The sequence below is a fragment of the Lonchura striata genome, chromosome 1, assembly GCF_050655825.1.
Source record: "Lonchura striata isolate lonStrDom1 chromosome 1, ASM5065582v1, whole genome shotgun sequence".
Classification (NCBI taxonomy): domain Eukaryota; kingdom Metazoa; phylum Chordata; class Aves; order Passeriformes; family Estrildidae; genus Lonchura; species Lonchura striata.
The window spans coordinates 45250331-45269931 of NC_140703.1; the positions used below are offsets into that span (position 1 = coordinate 45250331).

Genomic DNA, 19601 nt, shown 5'->3' on the forward strand with positions numbered 1-19601 from the left:
ACTATCAGCAAAGGCCATAATGTCTCAAAAATACTGATACCATTGCTGTGCACACATCTTACTGATTTTCTGGACTTTTATAACCCTTTGATAAGCATTAATCCCCACTGTATGCCAGTGGGATACAAAAGGTTATGGTTGTTTCCAGTCTATAGATCCCCTGAGAAATAAATGCTGCCTCTTGGCAATTCAGAAATAATTTTCTCCTGCCCTTTTCCCTGCCATTTCCTCAATCCCTTGTAAAGCACCTCAGCAGAGGGCAAGATGCAGCCCTTTATATTTTAACAATGCTGCTCATTATGGTTTCTCTCTTTTCTTTTTATTACACCTCTCTGGCCGTTCAGGTGTCAAGTCCCAGGAACTGCCCTTTGAAGTTGATGGTACAGTTCCCAACAACTTAAAGGCCTCTCCCACTAGGATAATAATTGTTCAGGTAAATTGTAGGTAGACTGAAGCAAGGGAGCAGGCTGTTGAAAGGCATCTCAGCAGAGTGTAACAATGCCTCTCTGTGGAAATGACATTTAGGGTACAAATAGCACCTGAAAAACAGTTTGCGATTAGTCTGTGTGATAGTTGCAAAACTGCCCATTTCCAATTGACAGTAAGTACTAGATGGACTCCAAGAGATATAAAATGGCCATTTAGTCTTTGTGCAGCCTTGATTCTTGTGAGAAATCTACAACCAAAAGTAGGGAGAAAAGTTTTTTTTCTTGTGGTTGCTTTGAACTGAGAACGGTATCTCAGACTGGCACGATGTGTGACAGAGTAGGCATTATGGACTGAACAACCCGGCATGAAAGGTAGAAAGGTGTTGACAGCACAAAACAAGATTCAGAAGTTTTAATGTATAATTTAAGCTACTGTGTGTCTTGATACAACAGCTCTAAAATGCAGCTCTTTCCCATCATCAGAATGTTCCCAAGGAGCTCAGGTTCCAAGTAAAAATGTCCATACGTATATCTAACTGAACAGTTCAAGTCTAAAATATGGTTCAGTAAAATGGTGACTTATGGCTCATCAATAATTTTTCCTATTAATTGATCTGCTTTGTGTCTGGTAGGAGGTAGAACGAAAACTAGAGCTCTTTTTCTCAACTATCTCTAGCTATCCTTAGCTCACATCTCTGTACTTCTATAACTCAATGCCTTACTCCTGTTTTCTATTTTCCTTTCTCTGCTTCCTATTCCAACCAAGTCACTGAGTGAAAGCTTAAAACAAACCTGAAAAAGGATTTAGATCCTATTCAACTATATCTTTTAGCAAATCCCATTATGCTAACCAATGCTATGTGTTCTTTTCTTATTACTCTCTTTTTAATAGTTATTGGCAGGATTGGCAGTTTTCTGTAGTCATAGTTTGACTAAAATTATCCCTGCAGTTTTTTAAAGCCAAAAGTCAACTGGATAAAAGTGATCCAAGCCTGACCTGATGCAGAGACCTATTTTATTGGTACACTTCAGGTACATCTTTCTACTCTGAAATAACGCATGAAAATAATAATCTGCCTCCAGCACACAAAGAAAATAGAGCTTTCTTAGTATGTTTTTTCTCCCCTCTTATTCAGGAATATCATCTCTGTGCAGGAAGATCCAGATCCCTTGCTAGCTTCCAGATCTTCCATTACTAGCAGCAGGGATGAATGAGGCCTGCAGGTGAGAGCAGCCCCAACATCTGGCAGCCCATCTGTTATCTCCAGAATATGTACAGCTTTCTCTGAACATAATTACACATCAGGCTCTTTCCAATCTGTTGCTGATATGGGTCCATTTAGTGTGGCCCAGATTTGTAACTATGTCTTTAAGAGGCTTTTATATGTAGAATTAGATCTTTGGATTCTTTGGTACGGATGCAAGCACCTGATTTCACACATTTTATGCTATGTCATTTGTGTGATTTATGTCTATTTTGGATCTTAAAACTCTTAAGCCTACATAAAAATTCATGGGATCTAGTTATTTCCTACAGAAAATCTCAGCTTTTTCTAGAAAATCCAAATTGTGTGCCTAAATGTACACATTACTAGACAATTCTTCACATTTTTACATTTTCAACCACAATTTTGAATTTTAAGATTTCCACAGGAAATTTACTGCTTGCAACACGAAATATGAAGAGACATGTTTTAGGAGAATGCTCATTTCTTTATTGGTTTTAAATAAAAAGAAAATGCCCTCTTCCAAAACTAGGGGACTAACCCACATTCAGATGCTCTGCATTTACTAAGATCCAATTCCTCAGGTTTTAATCAGTATATGATACTATTCTGATTATATTCTATACCTGCTGATAATATTTTTTGGTTTAAAACCACATGAACACTTGACAATTAGTTTTGACTTTTAAGTTTAAATAATGCAAACTCAGTCTATGAAAGTGTAGTTGAAAGTGAACAGAAAGTCATCACAGTTTCTTGAGGATTTAGGATTTTTTTCCTGTCACAGTTAAATAAGCAGGCTGCTATTTTTGGCAGTCTGTTTTAGATAGTGGGCAATTATCCAAAGCAGTTTCCAATTAGAGTGCTTTTAGTTCATCCAATTTGTAGGCCGCAAGAGAAGATACTGTTGCATTAGATAAAATAATTGCAAACATTCAGACTGCATCTAGAACACAACATCCCTTTTTTTCAGCCTCCTCAGTTAAGAAAAACATCAATAAATTGAACCTATTTCATGGAAAATGATCAAGATAGAGCTAGATATGGATCTGAACCTTCTCAGATGAGGAGAGTCTGGGAGAGCTGGACTTGTTCAGCTTGGAGTAGAGATGGTTTTGGGGCATCCTAGGAGCAGCCCAGAGTGTCTACAGGGGGGTCTTCAAGGAGATGCAGCCAGACTCCTCACAGCAATGTAGGGCAGGAAGGTCAGTGACAAGGAACATAAAATGAAAGGGGAGCAGTTCAGACTGGATGTAGGGAGGAGCTGTTTCCCCTGACTGCCTGAGGGCAGTCTGACAGTGACACTCTGCTCAGGCAGGTTATGCAGGCTTCATCCTTGGAAGTGTGCAAAACGTGACTGGTTGAAGCCCTGAGCAGCTTGGTCTGATCTCAGGACTGACCCTTGTATGAGCAGGAGGTTGGACCAGGCAATTCCTTAGGCACTTTCCAGACTGCACTGTGCTATGATCCTTTCTTGAAAATTATGGCTGTGATAAGGATGTCTTCACCATCACATTGAATTTGCTGAAGCTACAGGAGTATTTGGAAAGTTGCAATAAACATAAGCAATAACTTATGGAAAGTGATGTTTATGTTTCCTGCATGGTAGAAGGTCTTCTCCTGACCACTAGGCTTTAGTTACAATTTCTGTGAATTAAATGTCCAACATTCCCATCTGAATAAAATTTTCTTGCTGGAAAAGCAAAATAGAGTGAGAGAATCTGAAGTCAGTGAAGTAAGTGCCAGTGCTTCATACCTCTTCTTGGCCAGGAAAAAGGAGCAGTTAACTTCTTAAGCAGATTTAAACAGCTGCTGAGTGATTGACAGCATGGATATTTTTTGAACACCTGAGTGGGTCAAAATGTGGAAGAGTTCATTTATTATGGGAGTTGGGCCACTCAGGTTGGCTGTCCCCCACTTTTGACAGGAAAAATTAGGAGTATATTGTGGTTAAAGACTGAACTGAGGAAATACACACAGAAGTTTAAGTTTAGTCTATCTCTGGAAGACCAGAGGATAAATTCTCTATGAATGATTGCCTGAAAAGACCCAGAGATTTCAGAGAAGCAGTGAAGCTTGATTGCCTGAAGTTGTGTCATATTGGTGAGCTTAGTTAATGACCCTGCCTAGATTTCCTGGGAGTCTTAGAGGAGATCTGTGCACCTTTTACCTCAGACTCACCTTTGCAAATTGAGGGTAATGACAGTTGCCCATCAGCCTCAGAGGAATAGTGAAGATTAATAACATTGTGGGTTTTTTTGCTGTGGATATTTGAAGCCCATTCCCACTCCAGATGTTTGGTATGATTATTTCAAATCCATGGAGGTGTGTGCATCAGGATAAATATGGTGGTAGATTTCTCAGTGTCTTGAGTCAAAGAAACTGATATAGAAAGAAAACAACCAGGAAATTGTAACTTCAGGTAATGGTTTCTGAAACAGTCTGTTGTCTATGACCACATGTTTTGTGTTTCATTTAGAAAGCAACAGCAGAAATCTCCAGCACCAGTGGACCCTATTCTGTATGATTTTTTAATTAAAATTGGCACATGGGCATGTGTTCAGGACAACAGTAATTACATTATTTGTATCTCCATATCCACTGTGGAGATCTATTAGTACCTTTAGTATTGTGTTTTCTCTTTAGCCTGGCTTCTTGTATTTGAAACTTTACAAGCATGTGTTACCATATTGATGTGACTGTGCTTGGTCCAACTGGTCTGAGAGCTGCTATATTTGCATTTCAGAGAGTGGTTTGGGTTGGAAGGGACCTTAAAGATCATCTGTTTCCAAGCCCCTGCCATGGGCAGGAGCACCTTCTACTGGACCAGGTGGTGTAGTGGATGAGAATGAGTGGGACATAATAAAGTCCTGACAGAACCATTGTATTGAGCTGAGTGTGGCCTTTCCTTCACCACCAAAGTGGCAGTACAGGGACACACAGCTGTGCAAAAGTGAAGGTGCTCCATGCTTAAGTGGAACTTGTTTCCATGCTGGGGAAGGTGGAGAGTTTGCTGCTGTGTCCATGGATGGTGACATCATATAGCTGGTTGCCAGAGGGATTGGATTGCCCTTGTGATCATTTCACCTGATCTTGGGCTGCTGTTCAGCTGGCTTCAGGGCATTTTAATTATCAGCACACTGGCTATTGGACCAACCATCTCATCTGGTTGCTGGCACTCATTATGTTTGTCTAAGCATATCAGATATTCCTCATTAACTTCTGCAATAATATTCAGACAGAAAGTCCTAGGAACTCTTCCAGCTAATCCCCATTTTGGCTGCTGACCAAATAAGGCTTTATATGGCACAACTGTAATTGCTTCATTTGTATAATATTGATCTGCCATTAGGCAAAACACAAGCCAGCATTTCACTTGGGCACAAGTTATGCAGTGTTCTTTATTGTTTGCATTGCAGTTGCAGCTTCAGTTCCTACCTGGGAATTGGTTTTATTCCCCTGTTTTTTGTCTTTCAGTCTCCGATTCTTATTAAAGTAATGAACTTCAAAGTGCTTGCATCATAAGTAGACCAAAGCTTAAGAAAACATGTCTTAGCTGGAATTTTTCCATTTATTGCCTTTATGAAAAACATCCGTATGGAGGCACAAAGAAGCATATATGTAATGTTACAGAAATCCCTCATGTCTTCTCTCAGTCTAAGTTTAGACCTACCAAAATTGCATCAACTGTACAAATCTCATGAATTAGTGATCTGTTTATGGCAGCCATAAAAGTCAAGAATCCATCCTGATTTCTGCGCTGCCAATAGCTTTTGGCATAGTGGCCATGTTTCATTAATAACTTCATGGACATTGATGTCAGTGGATGAATTCCCTCACAAGCAAACAGCAGTTTTGCCCTACAGCTTTCCCATGTGGAGTAAGCATTTCTTACTAGGAAAAAGTTATTGAAGAGCTTGCTTGTATTGCAGCACTTTTAGTACTCACAGAAGGCTGATGGTATTTGGCTTCCCAATCATGCTTCATTCTCATTAAGGTGAGACTAGGGTTTGGTGGCCAAAAGGTCTAACCAGGCAGGCAAAAGGTTAGGAGCAGTACCTTAGGAACAGAACAAGCTTGTTCCTAAAATATAGACATAAATAGAACCACAGAATCATAGAATCATAGAATAGTTTGGGTGTGAAGAGACACTTAGGGGTCATCTAGTACAACCCTTCTGCAATGTGCAGGGACTGAGCAGTTTTCTCGTAGCACAGACCACTCTGACCTGGAATATTTCCAGGAATGAGACACCTCTCTGGACAACTTATTCCAGAGTTTTACCATCCTTATTCTAAGAAATTTATTCCTTATGCCTAGTCTAAGTTTACCCTCTTTTAGTCTAAATCTGCCTTCCTGTAGCTGGAAACTACTGTTCCTTTTTTTGTTTTAGCAGGGCCACTCAAAAACTTTGTTCCCATTCTTCTTATTACCCTCCTTACAATATTGAAAGTCCTTGATAAGGTCTCCCAGATCCTGGTTTTCTTCAAGTGGAACAACTCCAATTGTTTCAACCAGGTCTCAGGAGGGCTGATCCATCCCTCTGGACCCATTCCTACAGATCCCTGTCCTTCCTGTGCTGGGGTCCCCAGAGCTGGATAGAGGTAGTCACAGGAGTGGAGTAGAGGGGCAGAATCACCTCTGACTTGCTGGCCGTGTTTCTTTCTATGAATTCAACTGAATGTGATCACTCCATGAATTCCTGAGAACAGCAGTAGTATTTTTTCCCCAAATGCAGCTGCTGGGAAGATGGCAGAAGTTGGGTTTTTTTCTTTCACTGCAGCTCTTGCCACAGATACCTATATCTGTCACCCTGAAAGTGGTTAAATGCAACTCCTTTTGTATGACTTTTCTCTGAGGACATCTCAGAAATGTTAGCTAGGATAGAGGATTTTTATCGCTTTTTATGGAGAATCATAAGATGATGATTAGATAGTTTATGAAAAAGGCATGCAGAGATGCTCAGGTGTGCACTTTTACTTGTAGAAGTCTATCATGACTCCTGATGTTTTTCTGCCATTTCTGAGTCTTAAAGACATCTTACACTAATCAGGTGCTCTTTGTGAGATCCTGATGCTTGAAAGAGGGAAAATACATCAGCATATCATAAGGAGTAGAAAACAAGCAAAGACCATTTCAGATTTAGTTCCTCTTACTCATTATTGTATGTTTGTAAGTGGTGGATTCAGCCTTACATTAATGAAAAACTGGAGAAGTCTGAGAGTGAAATATTTTCAAATATTTCCAGATTTGAATCAAATATGGAAAAATGCCTGGTATGTTCAATATTGCATTAAAATCTTGGGTTTGTTATTATGCCCTGCTACCTACTGAATAGAACATACATTTATATAGCACATTGAGATATGGGGCTGCTGAGGAACCAGAAAAACCAATATTTGCAGTTAGCCCAGCAGGACACTTTGTCTTCCATGATTTGTAGTGGGATTCAGCAATAAGTTCTGACTCCTTTTGGATATCCCAGTAACATTTCTTCTGGGGTAGGTGATTCAACCTAGGACGGGGTCTTCCTGCAGAAGAAAGCTGTGAAATGCTCAGTTGGAGGTACAATATTTCTGCCACTGCTGGGACATGTTGAATGGAGTGAAAAATTAGAAGCTGCTGAAACAGCTGCCACCTGCTTTGTTTGGTTTTGATACAGTAAAATCCTCCTCTGCATCAGGCAGCTAGAGTTGGTGCTCTTAATAGGCTCTCTAGTAATCCATCAGTGATATCTAAGGGATTGAGGTGGATGTAAAGAAGAAACAGCTTTCTCAGTTACAAGGAACCACACCATATTTCTATTCAATAAGCACTGAATTGCATGTTTACCTAGCCTCATTCTGGGTGAAAATAGTCCCCCTGTGGCATTCAGAGGCATAAATTTTAAATGCCTTACAAATATGACTAAGATATTATATAAAGGAAAATTTGAATCCTCTGGCCAAGATTAGTAATGGTGAATAATATTTTCAGTCCTGTTAAATCATCCATTTGCAAAACAATAAGATCAGTTGTGCAGCATTTGGCTTTTTCTTGAGATGGAGAGACATAAGGAGTTTCAACACATGCCTGGGTAACAAAACACAATGTCATTGCAAGAGGTTTGCACTAATGCAGTCTAAGTGGGAGAGGAGTGGGACAGCATGAGGCATGATAGATCATCACTGCTGTGACCCTCACCTCAAGCTGCTACTCCCTGACTTTCAGCAGTGCCTATCCAACACAGATGGAACCTCTGCCTGGCACTGAACCATATGCTGTGCTTTGCCATGAAACCCTGACCTGTCTGTGCCAATACTGTAATTTTTTTTCAGCTTGGGGGCCCTAAACTTAGAAGTTACTGGAGAGGCAGGTGAAACAGTATCCAAGCATCTTGCTGCAACAAAAGCTGCTGAAGTCTGCTTCACCTAAGGCATAAAAAGCAAAAAGCTTTCTGCCAGCCATGCCAGAGGTGAATGTTGGCCCATCTGAAAGCATTATGTGGAGGAGAGGGATGTACTTACACATGCTCACTTTACACATTTCAACTTTAAAAATATTACTGTAAATTCTTTCAGCAATTTCAACTATGTAAATACCATAAATGGCTCAGGGTTACTAATGTTTCTGAGGTGAAAGAGAGTTTTGAGGCACTTGGCAGTGTCCTAAGCTTATCATGAGAGTAATTCCTGCGACGTGGAGACAGTGTTACACTGGTCTCAGACACTTAAGAAAAATATTACTCAAGTGAGGGATTTGCTGAGACACTAGCACAGGTTACCCAGCATTGTTGTGGATACCCCATCCCTGAAAGTGTTCAAGGCTGGGTTGGATGGGGCTCTGAGCAGCCCGGTCTAGTGGAACGTGTCCCTGCCCATGGCAGGGGAGCTGGAACTAGATGATCTTAAAGGTCCCTTCCAACCCAAACTATTCTATGACTCTGATTCTAAGCGTTTAAAACATGGATTCTGACTTGCAGGTGTTGGACTGCAGCAGCCTATTCACATAATCCTGCGGATGCTGGAACCAGCAATAAAAATTGTGCTTAAAAAAAAAAAATCAAATGCACTGCTCAATGACAACAGGATTAGGTAGTTAGCAAAAATTAAAATAGCTCAGAGCTGGGAGAAACTGGCATTTCTGCTACTGCTAAAGACTGTGTACTGAACCAATATGAACCAATTCTCTAGGGACAATTTTATGTGTTTTTTATTTACAGCAAATCTTTGTGTAAAACAGAGAAACAAGCTGAGTTGCAATCCCAGGTCAACTGCTGTTGTTTTTATACAGGCAAAATATATATTTAATTACTTATGCCAAGAAGTGTTTGCATACTGTAATTGGAATATCTTGCTGCAAAACAGCTTTCAATCTATATAAATATTTTAAACTACAGTCATCAGACCTCTAGCTGGTGTAAATTGTCAGAACCTCTTTGAATTCAAAGTAGCTGTGGCAAATTTTAGCAGCAGTGGGTCTCCCATTAATTGGAACTCCTGCTGATCCTCAAGGTGTCAGTTTGGCTCATATTTGTTTACAAAGCTCAGCTCAAAGAACTAAACATGTACTATACTTAGGCTATACATAGAAGCTGTAAATACTCACTGCCCCTGGAAATTAACCATCTTATTTGGATGGCTAAATGAAGAATGCTATACTTATTTTAATTAGCCACAATTGAAAAGTATCTGAGCACTGCTGTAAATTTCCCAACTCTAAATAGATGGGAATAAACATACATTCTTGTAAAAATACTTTATTCTTGTTGTTTGACTAATATTTTGATATATTTTTCTTTAAGAGGTGTTTTAAGTGCAGTTGGACAGGAGATTTTAAAATAGTGTTTTTAAAAGGCTTCAGCTTCTAATGCAGCACAGAAACTGCCCAGAGCTTTTTTTTGCAACACTTTGGCTTTCTACAGACCATACTTTAGGGCAGGGGTATGTGAATTTTGCAAGGTGGAATTCAGGAGGCATTCACTGTTCTAGTGGGTCCTGAGCTGGACTTGAGCTTTCTGCTGAGATGGCTGATCATGTCCTTTCTTTGATAAGCATGAATATAAAATTGGAGGAGCTTAGCAGAAAAACCTGAGACCCACTGGAGAAGAGCTAATATATTATGAAGACTCACAACATGAATACTAGCAGTTCTTTATTTAATATAAATGCTGGCCAACTTCTGACAGCAAGTGCTAAAGACTCTATTTTGTTTGAAGTAACATGAAAATGTTTTGATGACTCCTGTGCTTCAGTATTTGAATACAGTATTTTTCATACAAGTAACATGACAGCATGCAAACCTTTATAAATCCCAGTAAAAAATTTCCCATGTAAGATCTTAAATAGGTTTAAGAGGACATGCTTTTAAAGGAGGCCTTTTGTCTTTAAAGTTTAGATAATTTTTCTTGTAAAAATGTTCATGCATTAGATCTTCTTTTTAATATTTATGTTATTGATCTTTCAAGCCTTCTGAGTACACAGTGATGTAAGCTTTGGCTACATCTTCCTTGTTAACAGAGTGCTTGTTTCATTCCTAATTTATTAAACATATTCAGCAGTGCCATGCAGCTTTACACTTAATTTCTCTTGATGAATTGTCAAACACCCTTAAACTGCACTACATTTGTGTCGTGTTACAATCTGCCATCAGTGCTTTTCAAAACATATATAAAATAAACAGCTCAAAAGATGTGCAGGTTTTAATTTTTTGCTTGGTAAGGTTGCATTTTAATTTTTCCTGTTAAAAAATATTTGAATGGATTATATACATAAGTTATAAAAATGCACCCACTTGTGTTTGGCTAAGCACATTTAAGACAGATCCTCAGCTGCATGCAGGAAGCGCTAGGCTGGGGGGTGAGGAGAGGCTCCTGGCAGCTGTGGCCTCCTCTTCCCAAGCCACCTGGGCTGGATACAGATTAGATCACGAGAGAATAACTGCAATTCACATCACTGAAATACGGTCACTGACCTTGGCTTCACTGAGCACCCTTCTCTGCCTTGTCCTGCAGGAGAAAGCCCTCCAGCCTGCTCCAGGAGTGCCCAGGGGCTGGTCTGCATGACGGCTGCACCAGCAGGCAGCTGCAGGGAAAGACATCCAAAGTGCAAGGAAGAAAATGAGCTTAGGACACATCATCACTTGCCAACACTGGCTGTGATACTGCAGTCCCACAAAAGCTTGTTCCTGTAGTGGTGATGCACCAACACCTCTGTGATTTTACTTCCCATCTTTGCTGATTCCCTCTTCTTTACAGGCACCAGTTATATAGGAGTATATGTGCAACAAACTTATAGGACATTGTGCTCATATATTTTATCCTAATAGAAAGGAAGCCTCTGTACTTTGCCAGTTGGTCCATACCTTGCGTATGGCCCACCTATGGAGCTTTGTCCATATAACACTCAGTATTCCTTGTTAAACTTTGTTGTATGTTCAGAGAACCTGAGGTTAACCAGAGATGCTGTCTCTCTCCACCATGTGACTTCTAAGTGACTGAGTGATTTCTGAGACTGAAATCCGTTGTGGGAATGATTTGTGAAAAGCCTGTTGGAGGCTTGCACTCTGCTCTGCTTTTGCCTCCTCAGCTGCAGCAGTGGCCCCAGCATTTCTGGGACGCTGGGCTGTACAGTATGGCTGCAATTTAAACAAGGCTCTTTTCATGTATGTAGGGTCTCATTAGTGAGTCATGTTATTTTTGCAGATCTAGCTCGTTCAATATTGTGAGTGAACATCCCCAGCTCTAGCAGTGAAACAACAGTGCCGCCATCTGTGATGATAACTGCAGAACTGTGCTAAGAATCTGCCCAGGATGCAGGGAAGTATTTTTGGTATCTGACATGCCATTTACACAGAATTTATGAGACTAAGTTCAGGAAAGGGATTCAGGAAAATGTCAAAGCTGTTTAAATAGCTAAGACATTTAAGTTTTCCTGGCAAGGCTTTACTGGCTGCCTAAAATATTGTTATTGAATGCTTACAGCAGAGATCCTGCCTTGGTTGTAATGCATACTTAGGTACCTGTCTGTGTCTTTATGCCAGTATTCAGTATTTAGTATTCAAAAGCTGATATTCTGAGACCATAATTCATGGAGGCAGTCTTCATGAGCCAGGCCAAGGCCTTGGTATTGCATTTGGGAATGATGCTGATTGGTGTATATGAGTGGTGCTTTCCACCCATCCTGTGAACCATGGTGCATCCAGAGATTTTGGGAACTGAATGACTTAAATTAAAAGCAGCTGTGGCTGAGAATATACATATTTGTATACAAGTGTAAATATGACTAGATACATATTCAGCCTAACTAAGCTAGAGAGAACCTTTTCTCTGTGTTTTGTGTATTCAAGCTCTGGGTATTAGTTGATCTTACTGAGCAGAATGCATTTCATGTTTTAGTTCCTGATTTCTAAGGAGTGATGAGTTCCTGTGATGACACTGATGTTGAAAGTGTTGCATTAGGCTAAACTTTGTGTCTCATTTCATAATGTACTGTCTCAGATTTCCAGCAGTGCTTGTGATGTTGGCCATGGTGGTCCCTAGCCTGGACCTGACCTCATTCCCTTGTGGTGCAGGGACCTTTGTGTGTCTTTATTAGCTGTGGAAATGCCCCTCTTGTGGCTGAGCATGTACATGAGCTGGATACCACAATGTGGTGTACCATGGTGTTCAGGTGATTTGTTGCATGCCTCCCTCACTGCTTTTTACAGACTAAAGTCCAGCAGATGGGTCAAGTGCTCACCACTGATGTGATCCAAACTCACTGGAAGTCAAAGCAAACCTCTGCTGGCTTCCCTGGGTTTTAGGCAAACACCCTGCTGCAATTCTTTTGGGTAACAAATGAGGTATCTGCTTGGAATCACTGATGTTATTTTGCAAGGGACTGGATAGTCCCGTTACCATCTATCTGTAGAGTTTTATCTTTTGATAACTGTGTAAGGTGTATCTACAGCACAGATGGGCTCTTCTAGGAAAAAAAAGAAGGGATACCAATTAATGTTTTAAACTGACTAATGCTGTTTATTTATAGGGAGATGGACAGTGATTTGAAATGAGTGAAAGTGATTTAATTTTCATCACATTTTTAATACTGTAATTCTAAAGACCTGTTAAAAATAGCTGTGATCCATGCAGTGAAATCACTGTCCATGCACCCAAGAACGTGTGAAGTGAGGTCTGCAGTTTTGTCTTAACTGGCTTGACTATTGCATGCAAAGACTCTGTTTTCTTCAGAGTAATGGAAGAGGCAGGACTGTGCAGTGACACCAAGGATTAAGAGTTAACTATTAAAGGCCATGGCCTGCTTACCACTATTAGACCCTGACTCCTACAAAGACGTCAGTTCCTTTATTGAGGAATATATTGTCTTTAGTGGGAGTTTGGATTAAGTGTGGTATTGAGGATGCAGTCCTACTTTTTAAGGTGAAAGAAAAGTTTCTGCCATGGAGACTCAGGTTTCCAAATGCCTTCCTCTGTGACGGAACAAAGCACTAGGATGTCTAGGATGAGTGGGATGATCTAGCCCTGCTCTGAGATCTCGGTGTATAATTTTCAATGCAGTTACCATTGCACATTTTAGGCTCTCAGTTATAACCTACCTGGGAGGTACAGCAGTGTTGAGCAAAGGTTCTCTGTGTTTTGCTGACCAGAGGTAAATTATTTATTTCCACATGTTGAGGTGGACCTGGATAACAAAGCAACAGAGAAAGCAGTGTGAAACTAACCTGGTTTTACATGGCCTACTATACATGATGAGGACAATAATGTGTTACATTTATAAACAATACAGTTTAATTTCAGAGTGATGATTGCAGCTTAAATCCACATTTAATTCTTCATCCTTTTTATTTTCATTTCTCTATTGTGCTGTGAAACTGTCTATGGATATGGCTAATAACCCAGCTAAATAACCCTCTCATGAATGGGTTTCATTTATTTATTTATTACTCTAGAATTACTATCAACCAGCTGCAGCTTCTCTAAATAACTGTGGGAACATTTTCCTGGATAATCTTTAATGCTTTGAAAGATAAATTTAAACATTCAGCAAGTGAGAAAGCTCTTTCTCTTCAACATGAAAATTAAACATGAAAACTTATGTTAGTTTGTAAAAAACTAGTTGTTTTTAATTCATCTTGGAATATCCAAGTGAAAGATGTAAGCAGACATTAACTTGAAAAAGAAGTTGTAAATTATCAAGTATCTTCACCCAAAATAAGATAAAGACTGAAAAGAAAAAAAAACCTTTTTAAGAATTTTAGCATAAGGACTTTGTCTAATTTGGTGAGCTTTAATGTTCACACTTGAGAGACTACAGCTCAGAGGAAATAGTTTGAAGATGCTTTTTTCAGATAGACAGATTGATAGGGCTTTCCATCTGCTTTAAAATCAGACTGAGATTAAGTGGCTTGTTGAATTGAGAGTTAGTGATATTCCTTGAGATACATTTCATTTTTCGTGGGAGTGATCAATCCTGCCTGCATCTGTAGAACTGTCAAAGCAGCTGCTTGTGTTATTGCTGCCCAGTGTGACAATTCAACATAGCAACATTAAATTAGACCTTGGTTTGGATGCCTTGAAGCAAGAAGGAGTTTTGACATTGACTTTGTAGACAGCAGACTCCAGATATAAATCTAAGCAATTTTCAGAATAAGTAATGCTGTTCAGCATCAAAGAAATGTGTTTCCAGGATCATCTTTCATCTATGGCCTGGTCCCAATGTCCTTAAAAAGGTAACATTTATATTTAGTGTACTGGAAATCTCTCTGTTAAGTGGCAAGGCTGGCCACACAGTTATCTTTCTGAATAGGGCAAACAGACTGAAAGCATAGGCTTTGTAATGAAAAGCTGAGTATGAAAAATCTGTCGTAAATATGACTGATTCAAAAGCAATTGCTTCCAAGAACAAAAGGGACAAATGAACAATTTCATTCCAATTTTGCAATTGCTTCTCTCCCTCTGGAGTGTGAACCATAATTAGAGCACTTACACAAAATCACATTTGTCGGCTTGGCTGCTAAATTCCCCTTAAAGATTTATCCACCAAGAGCAGTCTGTTATCACTCCCACTACAGCCTGCAAGTTCTCACTGTCACTTTCAGGGACAGACAAGCACTTACTTTATCGCTGTTGAAAATCTCCTCTAAGTCTAGCTGCAGTGAAGTTATGTAACATCAGATCTACACACAAGTAGTTTCCAAACTTCATGACCAGCCAGCAAGGACCTGTCTTTCATCCTGGAGGAGCTTTATGAAAAGCTGTTACCAGAAGAGAGTAAAACTTTGTCCTGAAGCTGACATTTGTCCCACAGATGGACCAGAGTAAAAGACTCTCCATAAGCTATGAAGTAGCATTTTCTGTACCTGGTTGCCAGGAAGATACCTCTCTTAATAAGAGAAAAATTTGTATTCTAAGACCAGAAAAGACCCCCAGAGACAAGAGATCGGCCATCTCTAGAGAGGCTCAGTCACAAACCCCAGTGTCTTCTAGTGCCATATTATTTGACAGAGTCCTGCTGCCAGAGGATCTCTTCCTGGCCCTTCTCCGAGTGCTTTGAAGGTGTTGCATCCTCTCATTGTTGAAGTGAGAATGTTATTGACAGTCTTAGTTCTTGTCATATCCCACTCATTCCTGACAGACAGATCTTGAAAGTATTAAACAAATTCAGAGAGAGAAACTCCATCTTTCTCAACCCCACATCATCCCCAAAGAGCAGTAGATAAGCTACTGCACCTCTCAAACTGCTCCATGTGCCTCTGCAGAGCCACTCATGAGCCGAGGCAGACACCCAGCAGAGAGAGTATACATTTCTCATAGTCATGGATACAGTAGGGACCTCTGGACATAAAAATAGGAAGATACAATTTTACTGATACTGATATAGTTGTGTATCATTAGGATATATGACTGTTTAGGGTCTTAGTAATACAGATAGGAAATTGTACACAAACAAGTGCAAAGTTTCCTTTGGAGATGATGAAGGCTGCATAAATACCTTGTAAGATTAATTATCAACTGATTTTAAAATGTTATATAGTGGCTATAGTCACTATCATAAGTCGAGATGCCTTACATTTGGGTTTGTATGGTGGTCTATACTGTCTAACCACTGCCATCCAGTCCTGGTGCTCTCTGGACACCTAAGGGAAACCTCTGAGCATGCACAGAAGCAACTGCATCCTAGGGCCAGCTGTGTTGTCGTTCTTGGCTGGGTTTCAGTACAATTCCAGCAGCCTTGAATTCCTACAGAAGCAGTGGTTCTGTGCTTTAGCCTTTGTGTTGGCAATGCTCCTCTGCCTGTACTGATCTAAAGTCTTTCTCAGGTATTTTCATCTGAAAAAAGAGAATTTAAACATGATATGGAGGACACCAGGCTCACAGAACCCCTTTCAGTCTGTTGCGCCCACGCCACTGTGTTGCTAGCAAAGAAGAATTTGTCTTTCATCCAGTGGCAGCATAACATCTATAAACTCTCCAGAGAAAAGTCCTCAAGATGTCCAAAAAACCTTCTTAACTCTCAGCACGTAACTAATTGGCTGTCTTTTCTCTTCCAGCAGTGCTTGAGCTTTAGTTTGGCCACACTGTTTCCAGGTTTCCCCCTTCATCATCACCTTTCTCCTCAATTTCTCAGGTGCTCTTTGGACTGGGACACAGGGTGCTCTCCCAGAACAGCAGGGCAGCCCCTGGAGCCATGGCACTAGCAAGACCCCAGGTCTTGCCTTTCAGCTAAGCCCCTAATGTGCAAAGGGAGCAGGACTCTAGAGCCTGCATCCCATATGCACAGATGTGCCAGCAGCAGGGCTTCAGTCAGACAGACCTCTGGGCACTTTTGTACAGTGGCTCTGGACAGCATCTCAGTCAGTGTGTGACCTGTTAGTCCTTCTCAGCTCTTCCTCCCACAGCCTGTTTCTGGAGCCCTAATCCTTAGCTCATGCAGGATCAGTCTGAAGTGCTACATGTCACAACTGTAGTGACACAGTGACTGGCAGCGTCTAGCACAGACAGTCTGGATCTTGTCTCTTTAGTACATGGGGATACATTTTCTCATCTGCTTGAAAAAACAGCCTGGGTATACTCTTTAAATATAGATTCAAATAAATCTGTGTAAATCGGTTTTAATTCCAGGCAGAGTTTTATCATCATTTTGCAAAAATAGTTTGGGTTGGTTGATAGAATCTTTGCATTAAAATCCAAGCTGTTCTGAAAATCCTTTCTAGAACTGGAAGCACATTTTTCACATTTGGAAGTAACCACAATTATTTGTGCTGCCAAGGGCTTTGAAATATGGAAATGAGAGGTTTATTTAGTGTGTGGATCAAGCTTATAAACAGCTTAAGTCCTCATTCCTTCTAACATCTTAACAGCTGTGCAGTTTCTTACAAAATATGTTTTATCGTTTCAAGAAATGCTGTTAACCTCGCAGTTTTAAAACTGAATGAACAAGGCCTCTTGGACAAATTGAAAAACAAATGGTGGTACGACAAAGGAGAATGTGGCAGCGGGGGAGGTGACTCCAAGGTTAGCCTCAATGTCACCAAAAGCGGGTAAACAGTATGTGAAGTAATTGGTGCATCTGCTGGGGTCTTACCTGCCACGAAACAGCTTCGCCAGTAGCACAGCACTGCTGGTACCTGCAGCTGAAACCGAGGTGTATGCAATTACTGTCAAAGCAAAAATATTTGCATTTGTTTAAGCACCCCAAGGGGAACTCATAAATGGTCTCTGGGGTAAGATCTATCACCAGTTTTCAGAAATATGCATCTTCTGAAATTGTGGTGAGCCTTTTGCAAACTTGTTAAATACCTTCAGAAGCCTGCTCACTAGCTAAGACTTTTTTCCTACTATATGGCACTACTAAAAATATTTTTCAGTGGCATAAGAGGAAAAGGGGAAAAAATCAGTGTGACTGTCTCTGAGGGGTAATTTAATGTATGGTCCAGGCTCAGGGATCCATTGTTGACACAAGCAATACTTGTACAAATTACAATTTTCACAAATATCCAAAAGAGGAAGACAAATTTCAGATAAAATATCTTCATACTTACATTTTCTGATATCTTTCCAACAAATTAAAATCCATGGTGGTTCCCTAGACATAATTTATCAGAATTTATCAGACAGGAATTTTAGGCTGCATGCTAGGCTGAGGTGTTAACAGCTTCATATTCTTACTGCATTCCCCTGTCTTCCATATGGCCAGCACCAGTACTTCCTTGCTGCCTCACAGCTTCATTTGAAAAACTGCCTGGTGCTGGAAAGAAGCAAAAATGTGGAAGACGGTGAAGTGGGGAAAACTGAGGCATTAAAAATACCCCTTCTGTTCTAGGCAGCGTTTAATAATATTTATTTATGTGCTTGTGTGTGAACAATATATTAGAGAATGCTTCACAGGTAGTTGTGCAGGCACAGGGCTAGTCAGATACAGATGATTAAATTTGACTGATTTGTCATACACAGTTTATGTAGCTTCCTTTACAGTTGCCTACATATATTTTTTTCTTACTATTTTCTCTCCTCCTTTAGTCCTTCTGCTCTTCCGTGCTGTGTCCTGGCCTCAGGGACCATCCCTTGGGCTGTTCTGCACTCACCCAGAACTGGTCTCCTAATCCTCTTCACTTTGTCTGCAATCCTGCTGTTCTACCTATTTTTCCCCACACCGCTCTGCTCGCCAGCAGTCACAGTTTCAAAAATGGTCTCTATTTTCTCTTCCAAAATGTTCAAATGTATTACACCCAGTAGCACTTAACCTCTACTCAAGCCTGGGGGAGGAATATTTATTTATTTAGTCTTTTATATCACAGGCGGAGAACAAAATCATTAAAATACCTCAATTTTCTTAGAATGTCCTCCTCATAAGCCTGCAGTGAGACAAAAGCTAGATAGAAAGCTCAGGATGTTTTTTAACTTACTCTTCCTAATTACCAGGCACAGGTGCTGTGAGTCATGAAGCAGGGAAAAGGGAGCAGCTCGTGGTAGAGGAACACACAGGGCTTCACCAGGAAAATGTCTGGAAGTGCTGTGCAAAGTGACAGAAAAAGGAGTTGGGGGAAAAGTAGAAAAGAGAGATGAGTGTAGTTCATAGAGAAACCAAGGACCTGTGAATGCAGGAGGAAGGAAGGAACACATTGCCAGTGGAACTGGATACAGTAGGTTATACAGGCAGTTCAGGATACAGTAGGCAAAGTGGTGGGCAGGACAGTGTTAGCAAAGGATGGAGAACATGGTGGAGCTCAGCCCGTGGTTCTGGGACTACACACAGCCTGCCATGAGCATTTGCCTGGCCTGGGGCCTGTTTCTTGCCACAGCTTTTCCCAGGCACAGCTGAGTGAGTTGGCAGTGGCAGTGGTCCTGGGAAGCTTCAGCTCTGTCGTGTGCCTGCAGTGCCCATGCTTGGTGGAACCAGGGACACCATGCACGTGAGCAGGCACTCCCACGCTTCCCAAAGCCTGCATTGCAGCAGCATCTCATCCTGGGTTATAAACTGCAGCCAGGCTGATTCCCAAAAGGGTTACTTAGCCATTTATCATCTGTAAAATTCATTTCCTTGCTCAGAAACAGTCTTGATCAATTGAAGTCAAAACCCTTTCTGCTGAATTAATGGAGCTCTATGTATTTTGTTTCTTTTCTGCTAACAAATTATCACTAGTGGAATAACCAGGACACTATGCACTACTTTGGTAAACCTGATAGCCACCAACAAGTCCTTAACTAAGTTCTTACCTTCTTAAGAAGCTTAAGAATACTTCTTTTCTCTGTATGAATTTAAAAAGAACAAACCCTGAGCTTTTTTAGCAGCTCCAGTTTAAATTGCAAGCTTTGTCTTCTCATAAATGAGAATAAGAAACTCCTCTTCATTTGAAAGAAGTACACCACCTGAAGCTTAACTGATAACTGTGCTGTTACTATTTGAGATTCATTATTCAGAATATGAGAGTGCAGACCCACAATATCCCTTCATGATAGTACAGAGGA

General features: G+C 40.5%; 1 protein-coding gene across 12 annotated transcripts in view; it reads left to right on the forward strand.

Moving 5' to 3' along the window:
• Nucleotides 1-19601, forward strand: part of GRIA4 (glutamate ionotropic receptor AMPA type subunit 4) — a 212006-nt gene that overhangs the window by 177778 nt on the left and 14627 nt on the right. For 8 of the 12 annotated variants that reach the window (XR_014958693.1, XM_021529343.4, XM_021529348.3 and 5 more), the window contains one exon: nt 17033-17147. The exons of the other annotated variants lie outside the window; for them this stretch is intronic. Coding sequence is in view for 7 of the 8 variants with exons in the window: in XM_021529343.4 (XP_021385018.1) it covers nt 17033-17147 (115 nt within the window). In the remaining variant the exon portion in view is untranslated. The remainder of the gene's footprint in view (nt 1-17032; nt 17148-19601) is intronic. 12 annotated transcript variants of the gene reach the window in all.